A 24,584-nucleotide genomic window follows, 5' to 3' on the forward strand; every position below is an offset into this window, starting at 1 on the left:
CCCCGTCATGGCGCAGAATACACACTACTCACTTTTTGTGTGTCTCGAGCCGCACCGCCGACACCGGCGAAAGCGAGGTGTCAGTGCTGGGCTACGTAATTATCCGCGAAAGCGAGGTGTAAGCACTTGCCTACCTAGTTACCTGCGAGAGCGACGTTCGCGTAGGTGTTCCTTCTGCATTTGCTGCTGAGTGACGGAGCATGCTATACGCGTGGCTGCCTTGTTTTATGCTGCAAGTGCCTCTCCTGTTCAGCCGTATTTCTTATCAGGGCTGTTTTCCCTTCCGTTTCAAGATTAAATATGAAAAGAAGAGCAAAGGATCCACGTAGCATACCTGTATACGATGTGAACAAGTACAGGCCTACACACACCTAGGCAGGTGTCAAACACGACCTCCCCACTCACGGAACGCCTTTTCAGCCAGTGCTCACCGAGCTCACAATACATACAACACTCTTCTTGGAGGTTTGCGTTTCGAGGTAAAACTCTAATTTTACATTCTCTGGTCTGATGATGTACCAACAAACGTGTGTTTGCATGTAGTAGCAAGTCAACACGGAGTGGAGATACGTAGTTTAATATGATTCAAAGGTGATCGTGCACATATGGCTACATAGCCCGTGGCTGGCTTTCTCCTTGGCTTAGTTACCAACAGGTTAGCGGGCTCAACGAAGCAAACGAAACACATGCCTATGCAGCAAATTATGATACACAGGCACGCCTTCATCTAAGGGCGTGTCGAAAAGTGCATTATACATACATCTATATACGCATTTATACTGAGATCATACCAGAGAGATATGTGCACGTATACCGTCTACCTGTGCATACACACTACTTCATGCATATCAACTGGAGACGGGATTCGACCGCACACATTCTATTTTTGTATATGTGTGTAAAAAGATGTGTAGTGCACACACTCTCTTCTTTCCATAACCTTCACCGGAGGGGCATATCATATATGAGTCGAGCTACAATCACAGCTGCGTACATATGTGCATTCCCTATGAATCCTCTTCGTGTCTCATGAAGTCGAGCGTGCAGTACATCAGCTTTGTGACCATATGCCTGTATAGCTCTATATGTCTGCTGAGGTCTATACGGCAGGGCACCAGGGCATTCAACATCACGTGTATTTCTGTATACATATACACGTCTACGTCTGGAGCTGACATACGGTTCCGTCACCACACTTCACGAATAACGCTTGTTGTGTGCCGGTCTAGGCGGCTGCATCGCGTTTGTCGTTCTGCGCTGAACCCTGGTAGTTTCATTTTTCCACCGCTGCCTCTTGAGTTCTACTCTTGTCTCTCCCGCGCTTTCGAAAGAGAAAAGACACAGTTTCTGGTAAAGGGTGCACCCGTTGTAACAGTTGCGCGTGCAACCGCCTCTAAGCCGGATTTATTTAATCGACAGAGACCCACACAGCCTTGATGCACTACGCTGGCGCACGCCAGATTTGTGCACGGTTTGCAAGGCAATCGTATACTCCGCGTAAAGCTAAAAATGCCCGTGAAGCTTCCCCAAACACACATAGCATAGGCCATTCCTTGTGTAACCTTCGTGCTATCCTTTGTCCGTATCGGCGGGGGGGTGTGCTCCTTCGCGCACTTTCACATATGTGAAACAGCGTCTGCACAGCTTAGGAAATTTCCAAGGCCAAACGCGTATGTACAAATGTATTCTTGTCTGCGCCCGTACGGCTACCCCCTGTTCCTCATATGGGTGATCTTTTCGGGTCATGAGAACCTCCAGGAACGCAAGTGGAAGAGGAACGCGTACGGTATAAGACTCGAAGCTCCCAACAGATGCCACAAGCTACAAGTTAGACTTTCTGTCCCGTGTCCACCCCTTTGTATCGAATTGAAAGATATGCGCACTACGTTGTTGGCGCTATACGCGTATAGCGCCTCAAACTTACCCTATGTCAATGGATAAGCTCCTTTGTCCGTACATTATGTTCTAAGCAATTTTCTAGGTATTTTTTCCGGAACTGCACCTACATTTCGTCGTAAAACGGGAGACTCTGAATGACTGGAACTGGTCTTTGTTCGTGGAAGGGGCGCTTATGGCCTCCACAAGGTCCTGCCTCTTCCACGTGTCTCCTGCAGTCATACGATACGGCGGTCTCTTAGCGAACATGCGCACAAGGCATTCCCCAGAAGCCTGATTCAACGCGTTGTCAAAAACGTGCTTGACATGTGGCGACGGACGTATTTTCACTCATTCCTCCGCTTCCTGGCAGTCTGCAGTAGGCTTCGATGTCTTTGAAAACCAGCTTTATTCCTACGCGCTGCCTGGTGCCATGTCTTCCAGCTACTTTGTTGTGCTGGGTATGCGACCATTGATTAACCACCTCCTGCAGCTTTGCGCGGAAGTAACCAAAGCTGTTTACTATGCGCCTGCACTAACTCATCATACGAGCTTTTTACCGTGTAAATGGAAAAGTATACCCCTTGAATAAGAACTACCGAATGGAAAACTTGGAAAACTGCTGACTCTCGGCCAGCCGCCGGCTCTAGCGTACGTACACTGCAAAGCTTTGAGATAGTTGCAGCAGTCGGACAGTAGCACGACTGTGGCGTGCCGAAACGACGCCCTTGTGCTTGTCAGCAGAACAGCTGACTCAGTGTAAGGCAATAGAGCGAAAAACTCACAGGCTAATGGTACCCTGGCCCACTTATTCGATGGTGACCAGCTAGCTCATTATCCCTTTCGGCTCTTGCCCCTTCATAGCTTTCTGCTTTTACTCTGCATCAAATCTCCTTTAGCTCCGCCCTGTACGGCTGGCAAACCAGGACAACTCCCCAGGCGGCTCGTACGCGCACAGATGGTAACCGGAACACGTCATAAGAGGCTCTGGCTAACAGCGTTTTATTGGAGAGGCAAGGAAGAGGGAAGGCTGAATACGAAGGGATGGCTGTATTGCACGGCAGTTGCACAGTGCGTGTGTCATTCTGTGATCGTTGTGGCTTTTATGGTTTACATTACCTATGCGTTTGCCTACACAAGGAAGACAGGACGCACTCTGAAGTCACGGTTGCATGAAACCAGAAACCTCTACCTTTTTGGTAGTTTGTGCTGGGGACTACTACTTCTTTGTCCAACTCCACCCTAGTCGCAGAGGTAGCCGACTAGGGTTTTTCCCGCCGCAGCTCGTCCCACCACCGTTTTCTCCGTGTACGCGTGATCGCATCATACAACTATGCGTAAGACTACAGTGTTGGTGAAGAACGTATCTCTGGCATCACCACAAAAACAGCGTCGTCGGAGGCGACGACTCTTGAAGAAGTTGAAAGGAGTTACATTTGTTGTCAGAACACGTTCGTTACCCGAATACTGTACATTTCTTGGGTTGACGGCTGACAAAGTCGTGCATGTTAGCTGCAAGAAGTTTACTGACAACGTAACTGAAACCAACCCCACCCTGTCTTACTGGTAGCCTTTGCGAGCAAGCAAAAAGGAGTAGTATACATCTTCTCCGGTCCCAGGAGAGCATTATTTATGGAAGACCCAACAGAACAACATCGATCAGTGCAGGGTCGAGAGGTAGCCGCGCGTTAGCTTTGCGACAGTTCGCTAAGTGCGTGGGCGAGAGAGGACAGCCCCACATACTACGTGTGAGCTGCTTCCAACCGTGCCGGTCGCCGTAGTCTCGACCTTGATACATTCGAAACGCGAATCTACTGAAGCTGTCTGGCATGTGGCCGACTTCGCTGCGTCCCAAGAGTGACAGGATAGAGTTTCACGTCTTCGTAGTTTTTTTCCGTATATCACAGCCCAAGTTGTTGCCTCTCCAGTGACCAGCTGTGGTTTCGATGTGGTAGAGAGAGTTGTACCTGTACAACCCCAATTCAGAGCTCAATGGAGCAAGAAGGCTGGTCCGCATCGAGTTGTTAGGTTGTGCGGGCTGCGTCACTCGCACATTGTGACATTGTATATATCTCCGAGAGGTAACATAAGGGCGTGCTATCCTGCATTGCTCGGCTGACCGGCAAAACCGAGCAGCATCGCCTAATTCGATAGTGTTGTAACCGTCATCATACTTAGGTGTATCAAAGCCATACACCTGGTAGTAATGATGAGAGCCCGACCACAGGTCTGAAGTGGTTTTGCGCTGCAGTGTCTATACATGTGATAGTCTGGCATGGTTTCCAAAGATCTAGTAGGGCGTGCGTTCATTTATCCTGTTCACTGCTCTGAGCTTTAGAAACACTTTCCTGAGGCAAACAACACTCTCAAACCTCCAAGTGAATACACCGACGTCGCATGACCTATTGACCGCTTTGTTTTGCGAAGTCGATGCTCACAGAGTCAAGGCCTGACGTTATCCATCATTAAGTGAGATATAACGCAACCTGCGTGGCCTCACAAAAAAAGGGTGGCTGGTTGTTCTTCCTGAGCTATTCGGATTGTCCGTGCATGGTGTTCGGAAGTTAACCTCGTGCAAAGATTGACAGATTCGGTTGCGAGGACATGGCACAGCGAAAATAGCTGTCGTCTGTTGCTACCGATGTTCAACCGGCCATTCCTTCTTTTCATAGCTCTTCTGTTTCAACGTGCTTCCCAAGGCGCTGGTGAACAACGTGTTGGCCTTTCCGCGTTCAACGACTTCGGCACGCGTGCCCGAGGAGAACTCAGATTTTACGGCACCAATGTGTGTGTGTTTGCATTTCTTGCCACTATTTCAGCCGTGTGTTGAATAGTCTCGCCGTGACAGTGATCAGGGCTGGAATCCTCCCCTCCTGAAACATCGTGGTTGTCTCTGAGGTGTGACCAGCTCACCGCTCGTACCCACCAGCACACAGTAAAAAGTCACTGGCGTTTCCGGAATCCGGCTTGAAATCCGTGATGTTGCGACTGTGAGTAATGCACTTTTCCTCTGACATTCTCCTCGCTTCGTCGTTAAAATTCACACTGCTTGTTTTCTGTAAAGATTAAATCCGTCTTCACGGGCTTCTCCGTATGTGCTGGCGTCTTGGTCTCGCTGAAGTTCATCCACTCGCCCGGACCGCTTCCAGAGTGAGCCTGTTGCTTTTTTCAACCCTTCGTGGAGGGTTGTCATCTCAGTTGGTGTATCTGGCAGCAGCGTAGACACAATGATGCATCATCACAGTGCAGGTGTTATTGTAACCTCAGGGACGGACAGTTCCGCCCTAATGTCGTCCCGCCAACCAAAGCAGTCCAATCCTCTTTCTCGTCTACGAGCGTTCCAAAAAAGCATACATTCCCTGCTTACAGACTCAGCATTTCAGCCTCTTTACGACATTACCATCGTCGCAGAAAACAAAGTAAGCCCTCTCTCCCTATGCGAAGACATCTCCATCTATACTCCCCTTCCTCTCTTGAATAGTCCTCAACAGCAAATCTGTTTCACGCCTCAGCCTCTTCAGCGTTGCTTATTAACTAAGCGTCTAAGCTCCTATCCGAATGGTGCTTGTGGACTTCAAGATGAATATGAACAGAGTGGCTTGAATTCAGCTCCCGCAATAAAGACATGCTTAGAAGTCTTAGAATAGCCACATAGAGCACTGAAAAATTCCCAGTCAACAAAGTGGTGTCTCTGTATAGTTAAGCGGAGGGAACGTCTTAGGTGTACAGATCTGTGTGGAGTACGTGCGCTAGGAGCCCGAGATAGAGGAGATTAGAGCTTTTACCTGCTGGTGGTAGAGCTCTCCGGTGACACGTTTTGCACTTACAATGTGAGGATATCAGCTATTTACTCGCACAAACTCTCACGTGGTCCTCTATTGTATCTCAGGCATTAGGCAGTGGTGCGCAGTGTGCATAGACTCGTATGACCAGGCGTGCGCTGTTACACCCATGAGAAATCCTGATTAGTGACCACTCGAACATAAGAAAGAATTCCTCGTATGTTCTATTTGTGGGAATACATCAGAAGGACATATCGCGCCTACTTTTTTTGATCTGCCCACTACCCCGTAAATGTCTTCTCTGCACAGAAGCAAGAGCTCTATGTGTCCATTGCTGGAGTCGTGGGCCTTCATTGTTACGCCTCTTCTCTGTCCTTCGTCGGTACACCGTGTCTCAGTACGAAAACGAGATGCCCTCCAGGTGACATGTAAATGCCTAACGACGTGTTTTTTTTCAAAAGCAGCTACAAACCTGTTGTGTGAAAGGTAGAACCACAAAAAGTAGCTACCTCACAATTGGGGAAGAATTTCGAGTCGGAAACTCGAAAATGAGGAAGCGGTAGCGCAGATACATGAAATAAGAGGTAGACATGAGCAGTCGTCTTTTCAAGCATTCAAACAATATATAAAGCTAATGTCTGTTCTCGATTTCAATTCCTCGTGACGAGAGCGGAAGAGAGAATGGGCACTTCACGAGCGCTGGTAATTCGTAGATGATATGATGTATTCGCATAATGACTGGTGTAACTACACTTGAAACACTTGTGTAGTATGATGTAATCAACTGACGACAGGTGTAACAACACCACAAATACTTGTTTGATATGCTGTACTTCAATATTACCGGTGTAACCACACCACAAACACTTGTGGGATATGGTATTTTTAGATACAACTAGCGTAACAACACCAGAAACACCCGTGTGATCCGATGTAATCGAGTAACGGCTGGCGTAACTACACCAGAAACACATGTGTGATATGTTGTATTCGCACGACGACTCGTGTAAGTACACCAGAAACGTTGTGTGAAAGGACTGGGTTGTCGGGTGGGCTTGGAGACTGCGATAGCCAGAGACACCAACAAGGAAAACGCAGGTTATTAACTTGAAAAAGTGATATAACTATAGTGATGATAAAGGGAAATACAATGATAATTATAGATAAGCACACTGCTAGCTACAGTATAAACATGAGGGTTCATTTTACCTTAGTTACTCCTCCTTAGCGCGCATATGATATTATTTTCGCAGAAAGAGCAAGAACACTTGTAAGCTGAACACTACGCGTTGAAGTACGAAAAACAGAAAAAGTTATCTGGTAGGTAATCAATCAATTAGAATAGAAGGAAATATTGAAAGTCCATTCTCTTCGATGCTGAAGAGACTTCAACACTTTCCTACATTGTTTTAAACCTGGTAGTACTGCAAAACAATACTGTAAGCACACATCACCAAAGATACAAATCACGTCAATTGCCGCAACACTCACAAAAAGCTGAGATAAGCTGCAAAAAAGAAGTGCTCGGGACAATCCTACACAGTAAGGCATTCCAGGCACCACTAGTTCCATTATAATGGCCACTGTATCTATTAATACTCTCTGTTTATACAAATGACCTCACCACTACACTTAGAACTGCTACTACTACTATTACTAGTGACACCACAAGCACAACACGACATACTGCAACTACGGTTGCCACGAGGACAGTGATTGCCCCTTCTAGACTACCACCTCTTGTACTACTAGTACTACTCCTACCACTACTACAATCAAAACTGTCGTTAGTGTTACTGTCACTAGGGCTAGTACCATCACTCCTACTACCAACATTTGTACTAGTACCGCTACTCTTATTAGTGTTACTACTGCTAATTCTATTACTACTATTGCGGAAACAACAACACCAATAACTACTATGACTACGGAAGCCTATATTACTGTTACCACTGCTATCAGTACTATTATTTAAACTTATGCTAATGCAACAGCCAGCCCTAGTACTACTACTATTGCTACTACTGCAACAATAACAACCACTACTATGGAAAGCTATACTATGTTTACTACTACTACTACTATTGAACAACAAGCACTATTATAAGAGATACCCATACTATAACCACTACAATTACAGCTAGCACTGCTACCATAATTATCGAAGCTTACAGTTATACTACTGCAACACCAAAAACCACTACATTGGAAACTATCATTACAAGCATTACTGCTAGTGGGGAAAGGTTGCAACAGTCAAGTTCCCCGTTTTGAACGTTGTTATTTTCTGGTCGCGCTTCAAAAGAAAAGACAGAGAGAGTCGTACGAGTGTCTTCTACAATGCAGAAAGCATATCCAATGCATTACAGCTAGATCACTTTCGTGAATATTTCATTAAACATCCGAGAGAGCCTCACCAGAGGCTCCTCGTCTTCCTCAGCTACTTAAATATAACGTCTGCATCAGCTTTCATATCATTATGGGTTGATAGTCATAGTCAACAGCACCATCCTCAATATTACCATTCAATACTATTGCCAGCCCGAAACTAGTAGTAGTGGTGACCTTATATTATCAATATCATCATATTATATATATTTTAACAAAGGTATAAGTATTATCATCGTATGCACCAAAACATACACATCAAAAACCCTACAAAAAATGTCTACATATACGCATCATCCTCATCCTTATCATTTTCATCATTATTACCATCGTCATTCTGGCCACTAAAGGCATCAACATCTTTATTATATACATCACAATATACATTTCATCAGCATAGTCGTCATATACATCAACGTATGTGCATAAAAAGCATCAACAACAGATGCGTCACAACATCATTATTACCATCATAGCCATCACAACATACGCATCATCATCGCCAGTATCACATATAACACATCATACCCATCATCAACAATATATATATGTGTTCGTCTGTCCATTTATCTATATATATACGTATATCACAACATAAGTCTCTGCATTGCTTTGCATGTTTGAATAGATGCCGCGAGGACATTAGCTGAAAATAACGAAGAGAGTTGCAGTCAAACAGAGAATTGTTTATGATTGCATATACGTACTTCGTTTGAATTTAAAACTTAAGATAGAGACATGCATGTGTGTGTCTGTGTGCATATATACTTGCTGTCAGATATTTAGACTTCACGAAAAGATATGTATGTATATGTCCATATGTTTGTTGTCGTGAGTTCACACTTCACGAAGAGACTTGTACGTATATGTACATATATTTGCTGTCAGAAGGTAAGCTTTTCTGTCTGTTGCTCCGAGTACGTACCATGCATTCGAAGGAAATGTACTGACATCGTGAATCTCAGCTTCTTCCGTCATATCAAAACAAACCACTGCACGTACGCCGCTCCTACACTGGTTTATTCTTCACCCTAATGATACTCCTTCCCACTTGTGTTGCGGTGAAATGCTTTCTCTGCAGAAGACCTTCTTTTTCTTCTTCGTTCCCTTCTCAGTGGTCTTGCGGTGTGTCTCTCTTTTCATTCAGGTCAAAAAATGTGTTTCCTTTTCTTCTTTTCTCGCGCTCTTTCTCTCGCACCCTCTTTCTGTGTGTCTGTGTCTGTCTCTCTCTCTCTGTTTCTCTGCCTGTCTTTCTACTGGATGTCCACTGGACTCTCTCTCTCTCTTTCTGTCTGCTTTCCATGACTCCTCTATTTCTCTCTCTGTGTCTCAATACGTGTCTGCGGTTGTCTGTTTCTGTCAGTCTTTGCCTCTCCATTTCTTCATCTCTCTCTCAATGTCTCTATTATTAAGTGAGCTAGCTCCACCACTCGCAAGTCGCTGCTTCCAAATCTAGTCTCAACAATCTTCCTGTGCCTCTATCTTGCTTCTTTTCTCTTCTTCATTTCTTCAACCACATGCGGTAGAGAAAGCTTTTTAAAGACATTGCTTCTTCGAATACACTCACAATTTTGTCTTCTAGACTTTCGTGGTTCTTCCTCACTACTACATCTTTACGGTAGTGCTAATCTGGCTTCTCTTCTCTCCTGCTCTTTTCTTCTCTCGCATAGCGTGCTTCTGAAAAGTTTTTTTCTTTCCCTGCATACCCGTGTTTCTCTCTCTCTGTATAGCTTTTCCATCTCGAGCTGATTCCTCACTTTCCTTCTCAGTCGCCTTCTCTCTTTCTCTATCTCCCTTTCTCTCTCACTCTAGGTTCATAACTTATTTATCTAATCACTCTCTCTACTTTCTGTCTGCGCAAAGTAGCAGCATTCTTGCAAAAGAATGATTGCTCTTCTTCACTACCTTTCTTCCTCGACTCTTTCTCTACACCTTTTCCTCGCTCTCACCTTCGTTTTTTTTGTGCTCTCCTGTCAATGCTGTTCTCTTTTTTTTTCTTCTTCTTCCTCCTCCTCCTCCTCCTCAGTTTCTTCTCTTCTTCTTCATCTTGTTCTTCTTGTATTTTGCTGTTTTCTCTAGTGGTCTTCTTTCTGCTCAGTTCTCCGTCTTTGTCTTCTTCATCACTATCTACTTCCTTGTTACCTTCTCCTTCTTCTTCTCATCTTTCTTTCTGCTTTTCCTCTTATTCTTCTTTTCGTCCGTTCTTTTTCCTTTCGACCATCTCTATGTACTTGGTTCTTTCTTTTCATATTTAGCATCTTCTTGTGCTTCTCCCTGCGCTGTCAATTTGTTTCTAATTGACTGCTCTCCACAGGAACTTCGAGCTCACCGGTGCATTCTGGCAGCATGCAGCGAATATTTCAAGAGACTTTTCTGCGAACCGAATAATACTGCTACTAAAATTGAGTTCCAACAAAGATGGGTGGTGGTGCAGCAGTTGGTTCGATGCATGTATGGTGCTGATATTGAACCCGGAACAGATCCTGAAATCATTTTGGAGGTAAAACAGCTCCTCCTCTTAGAAAGCTTTTCCCGTTTCAGTCCTTCTTGACAAAAAAACTAATTTTCTACCGTTCTATGTGAAAAAATGTGTGCAAGCCGCGTTGTAAATGTCTCATACAACACGTATGTGCTGGGTGTACCGCGCCTGACAACTTCTCTCTCCACACACAAATGACTATGTTCACACACATATATATACCTCTCTATATGAATATATATATATGTGACAAATATACATATTTGTTTGTGTACGTCCACATATTTATGTATATATATAGTATATATATACTCGTAGACGAATATATACACGCATATATACATGTACGTCCGCATACACATATATACATGCATACAAGTATACACATGTATATATATGTATAGATATATACTTATACGTCTACGCACATACACATGTACAGATATATATATATATATATATATATGAATGTAGGTAAGTATTTATACGCTCCCATACGTGTATATTTACGTGTAGGTTTACACACATATATACATATAAATACATATATATTTATACATGTCTGAGTGTAGTCACTTCTTTAATATATGAGGTGACGATGATTGGGGTGAGGGTGATCAGTGTCTTTGCTTTTTATTTCCTTTCAATCTGTCTGCCTTTTTCTTTTTCTCTCTGTGTCTCTGTCTGTGTGATGTAAAGCAACAGAAGCTCTCTACCTCTTCTCTTTTTCTTGAGTTGCATATCGATAGCATGTCACATACACATACACCCCACCATTGCAGGCCTTATCCACAGAAACGCCGTTTTACGAACCCCGCGATACGAGCAGACTTTCCTTTTAAATGTGTGGGTGTCGATTGCTGCTGCTTCGCAGAACCTCTTGAAACAACGAGATCTTCTGAGGACATCTACATGCACTGTTATCTCTTCTCTTTCTTTTTTTTCACACACTCTCTCTCTGTATCTATCTCTCTTTATATGTATAGCATTTATATATATATATGCTATGCATATGCACAATTGAGTAGTTCTGGTTGTGAATATCTTTCTGTACTTGTACTAGCAGTCATACTATTTTGATTGACGTCTAGCATTTGTGTGTACGTCGTGCTGCTGCACTACCAATACAAATGCTACCACCACTAGTACCCCACTGCTACTATTACTACTAATATTCCCACGTCACCACTACTAGTACTACTCCTACGACTATTACTATTACTACCTTACTACTGGTACCACTACTCCTACGTCAATACTACTACTATAACTAATATTACTAGATTACCAATAATAGTACTATTACTTCTACGTCACTACTACTAATATAGCTACATTACTAAGAGTCCTGCTGCTACTACTACTACTACTACGTAAGAAGTGCATTACAGATGTTTGAGGCGTCCACAAGCATTCTAACGCCCTCACTCTCACACACACACCACAACACTTACACGAATACAAAAAGAGCGACACCTACACACGCACACACCTTCAAACGTACACCCACACACAGAGCCAGACTGCCGGCTTCCTCTTTAATATATTTGTATACATGTGCATTCCTAATCAGACACATACCGAATTAGCCACTCATACTACTTCAATCGGGAAAGTTAGTATATACACACGTACACGCACACAGACACACAAGCTTTTTATACGCTCTCGGTGAATGTAGATATGTATATATATATATGAACATTGGTATATGTATGCGAGAAACAGACACCCACGCTACTACAGAACATCTCGTTTTGATGGAAAAGGAATGTATATATTTACACGCATACACGCACAAAGAGACGTAGACCCACGAAGACTCACACACACACACACCTCTACACATACACCTACGTTCACACACGCAACTCACACATTCTCCATGTTCAGTCAAATATATGTATATATATATATATTCATACGCACAGCATTCACATACATGTTTACATATATATATATACATATATGCTTAAATATATGAGATAGACAGACACTCACAGTACTCGAGAGCATCTCACGATATCCGGAGACGATATTACTACTGATTGATGAGGCAGCAGAAATTGAGAAGACGTCACACACAAACAGACACAACACACAAACAGACCCACGCTTATACTAATACATATATATACATATATTTACATTTTTCCTCCAACATGAGCACGTACATATCCCTATAAACATATATATAAATGTACATATATACATATATATGAATATATATATATATATGAATAGATATATGTAAGTAGATATAAGAATATATATATATGTAAGAGTGGAAGATTTCGGAGGGAAAAAATGTTGATGAAGTGTATATTTTTCTCGAAGGATTTCATAGTCTGTAATCATGTACCCATATACCTAGTCATACTTATACGCTTACATATATATATTTATACATATAAGCATACAAATCTGTCGATCAATATACATATATTTGCTTCCACGTGTACTTACCTATATGCATATATATAAAGGTCTGTTAGCACATACATATGTGCGTCTATTCATACATATATGTTCGTTAAGTACGTTTATCAGCTTGAAAGAATGTATTTTTGTGGCAGCGCTGTCACAGCAGGTATCGTATAAGTAATAGTAGTAGTAGCAGCAGCAGCAGCAGAGCACTAGTAGTAGTAGTCGTAGTATTAGTAGTAGTAGTACAGCAGTCATAGCAGTGAATATAGGTGGTATATACAGAAAGGGAGAGAGAGACAGAAAGAGTGATGCAGAGAAATACTCACAAACACATATACCCACACACAGACAACATAGACATACAGCAGCGGCAACAGCAGCAGCACCAGCAGCAACAGCAACAGCAGCAGCCATTTGGGTTGTTGTGGAAGTATAACACTACTACTTTTACCAATACGTTGTGATAATATCTATAGTAGTAGTAGGAATAATCATGTTAGTAGTGTACAGTAGATACAACACACCCTGGTGTACGCCCTAATGCATTAGTAACAGTAGCGGTGGTAGTAATGGTATTATAGCATAAGGACTATACATAGTCTTTACGCTAAAATTCTACGCCACTAATGGTAGTATTACTATTATCAGTTGCAATTTTAGTATATTATAGTATGTAGACTATTCTACACACCATATTGTACACACTAACGCATTAATAGTAGTAGTAGTAGGAGGGAAAGTAGAATTAGTAATAGTAATAGTGGTATTAATAGAATTAGTAGTATATTGTTCATATTAGCTAGGAACAGCATCTGCACCATACAGTAGGATCTGACCTAGTTGTAGCAGTACCTATGGTAGTAGTAGTAGTAGTATGACTCGTAGTAGTCGTATTAGTAGTATTATTCTCATAAAATAGTAGAAGAGACACCATGTTTTACTCAGTAAGTGACTTATAAATAGTATTAGTAGTATTAATAGTAGTAGTAGTAGTAACAGCAGTATTCGTATTGAACTCTTTATTACGCACCATATTGTATGCATTACTACCTTACTAGAAGAAGTAGTATTAGTACTAGTGGTACTTATAGTAGTAGTAGTAGTAGTAGTAGTAGTATATTGTTATAACATCATATTGTACCCACTTTCGTAATACTAGTGGTTGTTTTAGTGACAATAATACTAGTGAATGTAGCTGTAGTAGTAGTGGTAGTGTTAAGTCGTATATTGAAAGTAATAGTAATAGTAGTAGTAGTAATAGTAGTAGTAGTAATAGTAGTAGTAGTGTTAATGTGGTATATTAATAGTAATAGTAGTAGTAGTAGTGTTAAGAGGTATATTGAAAGTAATAGTAGTTGTTGTTGTTGCTGTGTTAAGTGGTATATTAATAGTAATAGTAGTAGTAATATCGGTATACTGAGAGTAATAATAGTAGTAGTCATAGTAGTAGAAGTGTTAAGTTGTGTAGTAAGAGTTGTAATAATATTAATAGTAGTAGTAGTGGTATAATAAGAGTAATAGTAGTAGTAGTAATAGTAGTAGTCATAGCAGTCGATAGTATTTATCGCGTAATGTACGGTCTGACGTCATAATAATAGTAGTAGCAGCACTACTAGTAGTACAAGTCGCATCAGTTATAGGGATAGTAGTAATAGTGGTATTAAGAGTAGTAGTTGTAAGAGTAATAATAGTAGTAGTAATAGTAATAGTAGCAGTATTATTAGTCTACCTAGTGTAAAAAATACACATTGTGTTGTACGCTATTGGAGAGAAGAAGAAGTAGTAGTAGTAATAGTCGTGGTCCTAGTGGTACGTGTAGTATTATTAGTAATACTAGTAATAATAATAGTTTTACGAGTGTAAAAGTATTTACATCAGATTGTACCCTTCCGCGTAGAAGTAGGGCTAATAATGTGGTATTAAGGGTAGAGTGTATACCAGTACTATTAGTAATAGTAGTACTAGTTGTTTAAATAGCAGTTGCAGTGATAGTAGAAGTAGTAGTAATTGTCTAAATATCTACGCCAACAACAACAACAACAGCAATAACCACTACTACTACACATAACACGAGTAGCATGTTATTATCACTACTAGTTAGTGAAACATGATGTAAATACTATGCGCTAGTAAGAAGACTATCACTACTTTACTAGTAGTAGTCGTAGTGCTACTACTATTATTACTCTTATTATCACCAGTACTAATAGTCGAAGCAGTGGTAGGAGTAATAGTAGTGGTAGTAGTAATAGTAGTCATAGTGGTATTGATAGGAGTAGTGTCTATTATAGAGATATACATATGTGTACGTTATATGCTCTTTGATGTTTTTTGTATTAATATTACTATCACAACATGAATACTACTGACTGTAGTAAAAACACTCCTGCGTGCACGCTTGCGAAGGGGAAAAACGTAATCACAGGAGATAATGGATTATCTTCTGTCTGTCTGCCTCTGCCTGTCTGTCTCTCTCTCTCTCTCACTCTCTCTTTGTGGCTTGCCCTCTCTCTCTAATTTATCTTTGAAATCCTCTCTTAACATTCTCGTATCTTTCTTCGTTTTTCCTTTCTTTTTCGGTTCTCTCTTCTTCGTTCTCTTTCTCTTTCACTTCTCTATCTTCTTTTTCCTCACTTATTTTTTCCTGTTCTCTCTACTTTTTCCTCCCCCTTTTCTTCTTCTTCTTTTTCTTTGAACTCTTCTCCACGCCTTACTGACGGTCTATTTCTATTTCTTCTCATGTCTCTCTCTCTCTATCTGCCCTGTATACCACTCTATTACACAGTCTTCATTCCCTTTGTATTCTTTTTCTTTTTCTTCTTCCCCTTCTTTCTCGTTTCACTCCTCTCCTTCACCCTCTTCTTTGTTCCCTTCTTACTTCGCCTTCTTCCTTTCCTCTACCTGTATCATTTCCTTCTCCTTTCTTCTTTCCATACGCGCATCTACTCTGCCTCTTCGATTTCCACATTTCTCCTTGTACTTGTACGTCCGCTTCTTCTTCCGTTTTTGTGTCTCTTCCTCGCTACTTCCCACAATTGTCATGAAGTGTGTTGCTTCGCTGCTTTGTTTCCAAGAAAAAACAACTGTCTTCTGTCTTCTTCTTCCATCTTTTTCTCTTCAACATCAATTCCGTCATCAGCGAATAATAATGTCTTTGTCAGCCAATAGGTATACATATATGTATACACACAGGTATATGTATGTCTGTGTGTATATACAATATATATATATGTATCTATATATGTGTGTGTATACACATATATATATATATATATATATATATATATATATATATATACGTATATATATGTATGCATATGACATCACATATGTGGATCTCTATATTCAGTTATACATATATATATACAAATGTCTGTGTGTGCCCATATATACACATGTAGTCCCTTAAACCTTCCCACACGCATAGATATATATATATATATTAGCGCATGTACGTATATCTCAGTATACGAGTATACATACATACCTACATACATCCATAGATACATACATATATATGCATATATGTATCTGTGTATGTACACTTATATGTAAACATATAAGATATGTATTTTAGTATGTGAGAACCCTCCTTCCTCCACTGTAAGTGCGTCTCTGTGTGTTTGTGTCTATCTATCTGTCTAGGTGTGCATGTAGGTATAGACGCGTATATGTATATATGTAGGTGTGCCGTGTCTTTGTACGCGTATGACGGGGGTGTGTCTGCTGTGGATGCAGGTTCTAGCAGAAGCACGCAACCTCGAAGTCCATTGTTTGTGTATCGAAGACTGTATATCTTTAATTGTCGATCAACTGAGTATAAACAACTGCGCCCGTGTGCTGACGCACCTGGAAGTAGCAAACCACCGAGAGCTCTCGCGTTTAGTGTGTGGGTACATCGTGAAGAGGTTCCCAGACATCGTGAAGAACCCATCCTCGAGACAGCAGCTGCTACAAATGCCGAGAAATCAACTGATCTATATGGTCCGAGAGCTATGCAGGAGGTGTGATAGTAACCGCGATACTGACTTGATAGTAAGTTTCGTCCTCGACTGGTCGAGATTCGACGCTGTTTGCGACCTGCTACGCGACTGCAAAACATGGGACTGGAGTCTAGAGCCTGGAGCTCTCTCGGTGTTTCGAGACGATGACTCTGGTGCTTCTGCTGCTCAAGCTGCCGCTGCTGGTAAGTCATATCTCATACACACACAGACTACTGACTCAGAGAGAAAAGCACACAGGCAGACAGACAGACATACACAGAAGAAGGAAACACGTTCATATATAAATATACGTATGATGTATGCATGTGTCCATATAAACATTTGGAGCTACCGAGAGCAGCACAAAGTACGCACATACACACACATTATCACACACACACACACACAAACGAAGAGTATGTAGACATATACATATACCCACAACTGATGAATGTGGAGCTCCTGCTGCTTAAGCCGCTGTGTTGCTGGTCGGTCATATCTCACACAGAGACAGAGAGAGAGAATGAAAGAAAGAAGGCAATATACATACATATATTTGGACTATGTGTATACGTGTGTATATATAGAGAGAGAGACTGTGTGTGTGTAGGCACACAGATATACACACACAAACAGACACACGAACAGCATATATATATATATATGTATATATATATGTATATATATATATATACAGACACGACAAATGTACAGCAGCAGCTTGTGCTGTTCGTATGTCACATCAGACACACTCTTACATACATAGATGCATGCATACATACGTACATACAGATATTCATTCATACATACATACGTACAAACATGTATGCGTGCATACATACATACATTCATACATCCATACATACATGTACATACATACATACACAGAGAAGGAGTTACCCCAAATATACACATGTATATATATATATATGCACCAACACACACACACAAAATATATTTAGATATATATATGTATATATACACACGTACATACATCTCTACATACATTATATATATATATATATATATATACGTACATACAGATATATATATATATATATATGTATATACACGTACATATATGTATATATATGTTTACGCATACATATGATAAGACGGGAGTTTTTGCTGCTCACGCTGCTGCCGCTGCTGAGAGGCACCTTCTCCTATGATACATTCATACAGACGCAGGAGAGTAAATACCTATATACATAAATATGTATGTGTATATTCATATATATATAATATATATATATGTATATCTAGCACGCACACAGACGCAAAGAAACAGAAACAATATCTATCTGCGATCACATACAAGACACACAGGCACAATATATATAATTATATATGTATATATACGACCACACACGAAAAGCGACGCATACACAATGTGTATACGAACATACGCGCGAGTCCACATCTATATATTATATCTGCACACTGTGGCACGCCCACGTACACACAGACTACATACACACAAAACATATACATAAACACCTACACACGCATATATATATATATATATATATATATATAGAGAGAGAGAGAGAGGCTCACAGAAACAATATATAAGCATATATATATATATATGGAGAGAGGCACACACACACATACACACACGTATATACAGAGACACACAGAAGCACTACGCATCTACGCAAGCGCGCACATGTATATACAGACACGCGCACACGCACACATACGCACATGTACACACACACAAACACACACACACACACACACATACATACACTCATACACAGACACACACAGAGAGGAGCAATTTATATACGCACACACAAACATATATATATATATATATACAAGTATAACCAACCATATATATATATATATATATATACGGCCGCATACACACATACATAGACACACACTAATGCACGTACACAAAAGCACTTAGAAGAAAAAGTAGATCCATCAATACTCTACAAGCAGTCAAATGTGATTTTCACTATAGTGTATTTACAGCAACAAAGACGGGTGCTGTCTGCCTGTCTGTCTGTGTAGATATTCTCTCTCTGTGCCCGTCTTTGTGTGTGCTTTCATAAATAAATATGTACACATATGTGTATAATGTTTGTGTGTCCGCCTATGTTTGTACATACATGCAAATACACAGACATATATACATACATATATATTCATATGTAAATATGCATAGTTTGTACTTCTGTGTAGGCGTGCACATATACATGTATACATACATGTATATATACATATATATATATACATGTAGTTATGTATATATATATATATATGTGCATACATATGTGTATATATGTGTAGTATGTATATATATGTATATATATGTATATAGTATTGTATACATATGTATATATGTGGATGTAGTATTTATATATATATATATAGACATATGTAGTATTGTATATATGTATATATATATATGTAGTTGTATGTAGTGTATATATATATATGTGAAGTATTATATATATATGTAGTACTGTAATATATATATATATATGTGGTATACATATATATGTATATATATATATGTAGTACTGTATATATATGTACATATGTATATGTAGTATGTAAATATATATATATATATATATATATTTATATATATATATATATATATATATGTTTGTAGTACTATATATATATGTAGTATTGTATATATATTTTACATGTGCTATTTATATGATATATATATATATATATACATGCCTTCTCTTAGACGCTTATGCCAATTATTTCTTCCATCATTTCAATTCTGTCTGTTCTCTTCGGTTCTTCCTCTTCTTCTTCTTCTTTCAGTTCATATCGTATGAACTTGTGCTCTCACATTTCTTTCTACTTCGTTAATATGGAAGGTCTCTAACTTTACACGTCTTTCGTTCTTCCTATATATTGCATATTTTAAGGTGTGTGCATCTGCGTGTGAGTCTGTGTAGGAACCTGCCATAATTTTTTCTCTTCTGCTGTCTGTCTCTCTATTCCTCCCTTCAATTCTTCTTCTTCTCTCTCTCTTTTTCCCTCACCCCCCTTCCTCTTCTCGATCTACTTCCATCTATGTTCCGTGATTGTTATATATACTTCCGCTATAAATACGTATGTGTGTGTGTTTATGTATGTACGAACATATGTCTGTGTGCAAGTGTGTATATGTATGTGTATGTACTTATATGTATGTATGTATGTATATGTATGTATATGTATGTATACGTATGTATATGGATATGTATATATGTCCGTAATTATGTATGTATGGCTGTGTACATATGTATGTATACGTATATGTGTGTTTATGTGAATATTTGTGTGTATGTGTATGTGTCTGTTTATGTATATGTGCGATTATGATAACATATGTGTTTAGGTTTGAAACAGGTATGTATGTGTATGTGTATATATGTATGTATATGTATGTATGTGTATGCTTGTATATGTATGTCTGCATATGTATGTATATATGTGTGTGTATGTATTTGTGTATGTGTTTTTGTATTAATAAATGCGTAGGTATGCAACAGGCGTTCCAGTGGAAAGTGACAACTCTGCGGGCAGCGCTGTCGGAGCATTCACCAGTCAAATACGTCGTAGGAACCTACTTCGATTGGTCTGTACGCCTCGACTCGGGTGAGAGAGTGCTTCAAAAAAAACTAAGAAACTCTTGCAAGAAAGATAATTGCAGCGCCCTACAAGACACGATACTGCTGGAGAATGTTACTGGTTTGAAGGTTATCAACTTCTAAATTGAGAGTGTGTCGGCGGTGTGTCTGTATATAAGTAATCTTATATATATGGAGACGTACACGTGTCTATACATATACCTGTTTATATACATATAAACATTTGAATACGTATATATATGCATGTATATGTATATGTGTATGTATATGTATATATGTATATATGTATACATATGTATATATGTATATATGAATACATATGTATATATGTACATATGTATGTGTATATGGATGTATATGGATATATATGTATGTATGTATTTCTTAATGTATGTATGTATGTGTGTGTGTATGTATGTGTATGTATGTATATATGTCTGTGTGTATGTATGTATGTATATGTATGTATGCATGTATATGTGTGCTGTATGTGTATGTATGTATGTATATATATGTATGGATGGATATGTATGTATACGTATGGATGTATACGTATGTATGTCTACGTTTGTATTTATGTATGTGCATGCATGTGTATGTATGTATGTATTTATGCAAGTATGTGAAAGTGTAGGTGTGTGTGTGTCTGCAGGTTCTGAAGATCAAATCCGAATCGTTTACGAAGCAGCTCTTGACCGAAATCCTGGGCAACCCGCATGCATTAAACGTTTCCCTGCTGCATTTTTTGCATGGCAGGTACGGCCGGGAAAAGTCTGACGAGAAAAAAGGAAGCACCAAACAGTTCTGCAGGCCACGTCACACCCACCAACAACTACAGAAGAGACCATCTATATTGTGCATCTGCATAGAAGAACTAGAGGAAGCAACAAACCAACAAAAACTGAGAAAAGATTTGAAAGAAAACTATCATCATTTTCTTTATAACGCAAGAGAGGTTCAAAACGAAGAACAACAGCGAACGCACTGAAAAAGAAGAAGAAATGCACATCAGGAACGACTTTCAGATACACACATTCGAGCAAAAGGCAATACAAAAGTATTCTCCAGTAGCATGTGGACTACGTATATTGACAGTATAGACGTTGAAGCTCTCTACTATTAGTATAGAGAAGTAATAATACTATATGTTGATTTCATATCTAGAAATTATAGACTTAAAATATCTCTATTCTTAATATATACAGTATAATATGTGTTGCCTACATATCTAGACAGTATAGACTTACAATATTTTTATTTTTGATATATATGTATATACATATATGTATATAGGAATTATATATGTTGACTACGTATCTAGAAAGTATATATATCATAATATATACAGCAATACTAGATGTTGACCACATGTATAGAGTGTACACGTACAATGTCTCTTTACTATTTATATATTTAATTAATATATGTCAACAACATATATAGTAGACTGTCCTCATACAATGACTCTGTTATCCACGTACTAGAGTAGAATGCTGAATAAATAAATACAGAGGATACTCAAAAAAATTTTTTAAACCTATTGACAGGGTTTGCACGTATAATATCTCTGCTACGAGTACCAATATGCAGAAAACATAAACACACACTAAATATTGAAAAACCCGCTATTACTAGTCTATTTTCAAAATATGTTGCCTATATATATAGTCTCTCTCTCTACATATATATGTACAGATATATAGATAGAGTACTGCTGGAGCATATGCGTATAACTCTTTTTTCTTTCTCTCTTTTTCCTCTATTCTCTCTCTCTCTTTCACACACCTCAATGAATATATATATATATATACTTTTCATATGTATATATAAATAAACAAATATATATGAGACAATTGTTTCTCAGATACGTTGCATATATACTTATACATGAGAGAATATATATATATATATTCTCTCTCTCATCTACACACATACATATATATATATATATATATGTATATATATATATACATATATTCTCGCAGTAGACGAGTAGACTACTGCTTACATACTTTGCAAGGAAATTTCGAAAACGAAGACGAAGAGATATCTTCTTCTTTCCAACGAAGTCCTTTACACGTCATTTGCAAGTATATTTCTCCCTCATAGTGATTTCTATGGCAAATGACTTTTGTCTCCTGTATTTGTGTGCTTCTATCATCATTGAACATGTTTTTCTCAACAAAATGTGTGCATATATGTGTGTCTGGACACACACATACATAGATACATAGCTATAAGTATATAAATGTATACATATCACTATATACATAGATACATATATATTTGTGTGTGCATGTACACATATAAATATATACATACATATATATGCAATATATACATACAGTTATGAATATATATGAGCAGGTCTTTTTCTTTGCTTCCCTTTGGTTTTGTTGTCTTTGATTCTGAAAAGGCAGACTACTATCTGTGTGTGTGTGTACACATATAAATATACACATATATATATACAATGTATATATACATAAACGAATATATAAATATATATTCGTTTGAGTATTATTATTTGCTTTCTTTGTTTTTTGATTTGGTTGATTTCGACAACGCAAATTACTTTTTTTTTCAGGTCTTGTACAGAGGACAAGACATTTTTCACGAGAGGCGGTGTTCATTTGTTTTCCAGAGCACGTTGATCTGCACTGGTCAACTACACTCTCGATCAAAGCATGTGAGGAGTAGAAATGAATGAAAAATTAAATTCGTGAAAATACTATTTTCCACGGGAAAAGAAAAAGGCGCAGGAGCACGCAAATTTTTAACAAAACGCATGCAAAAAAACATCTCCTTCACACAGGAAAGACTCCAGTCTTCACAAAAAGAAAGAGTTGATTTACATTCAGAGTCATGTATTACTGAAGATGCATACGTTCATCTCTATACAGGCCAGACCTCTCTTCTAATACTGCTATATATATGCGTCTATACATATATACATGTGTGTATATTTGTAATTATATATACGTATTTGTGTATATACACAAATATATGCGTATAGTTCTGTATTTGTCTATATATATATGTATATGTGAATATACATATCTGATATGGTTCCTCCTCCTGCGTGGATCCTTATGGTAGTAGTAGTAGTAGTATCTTGATGAATAGTGTTTATATAGACAGACACATTTATGTAATGGAGTTGCAGTTCTTCTCTATAAATTTATGGTATGGAATTGCTGAGAACATCATATCAAAAAAAGGAGTGACAGAACATGCAGCACGTGAAGTATCGAAAATTGCATGCAGATTTGATTTCTGGCAATTTCTGGCAATTTTGATATAATTGGTTTCTCTGTAAGATGTCTAGTCGTTATAATACTACTAATACTCCTCTCACTATTACTATTACTACTGTTACTGGCACTATTTTTCGTACTAATACTACTACTACTACTACTCCTAAATACTCCTCCTCCTTCTACTACTACCACTAATACTACTACTATTACTAACACGGATACTACTAGTAATGCTAATGCTACTACTACTACTACTACTACCGCCAGTACGACTACTACTACTACTACTACTACCGATACTACCAATACATGTACTAATAATACTAATACTACTAGTACTCCTACTACTGTTAAGCCTACTACTACTACTAGCCTATACACTTAAACGACATATGCCTATTTGCCCATACATATATATATATATGTATATGTGTGCAAATATGCATATCTGTATGTATGTACACGTGTACGCCGACATATATATATATATAAATGACTATATATGAAGTGTGATATGTATATGTGTGTGTGTGTGTGTGGGTATGATGATGCTTTCAGCGGATGTAACTGACAACGACGACTTGACTTTGATGGTGACGATGACGGAAATTCCGTTGATTTCTTTGATTCTTTATTATTTCTCGAGTGACTTGACCCAAACACTGGCGCATGAAGATATTGTTAATAGGCTCCCGCACATCGAGTATCGTTGTCTCTCTTCGTATACGCTAATACATTCCACTCAGCCACGCCCCCTCGCACCTCCGATGTAG

General features: G+C 39.0%; 1 protein-coding gene across 1 annotated transcript; it reads left to right on the top strand.

Moving 5' to 3' along the window:
- Positions 1-5,105: 5,105 nt before the first annotated feature.
- On the top strand, positions 5,106-24,584 carry LOC131479312 (uncharacterized). Its single transcript, XM_058659851.1, is given in 8 exon segments — positions 5,106-5,294; positions 10,360-10,545; positions 16,690-17,137; positions 20,442-20,558; positions 21,204-21,307; positions 23,139-23,172; positions 23,175-23,240; positions 24,370-24,584. Coding segments are annotated over 8 exon segments (1,359 nt in total).

Source organism: Ochotona princeps, unplaced genomic scaffold, assembly GCF_030435755.1.
Source record: "Ochotona princeps isolate mOchPri1 unplaced genomic scaffold, mOchPri1.hap1 HAP1_SCAFFOLD_2956, whole genome shotgun sequence".
Taxonomy (NCBI): Eukaryota; Metazoa; Chordata; class Mammalia; order Lagomorpha; family Ochotonidae; genus Ochotona; species Ochotona princeps.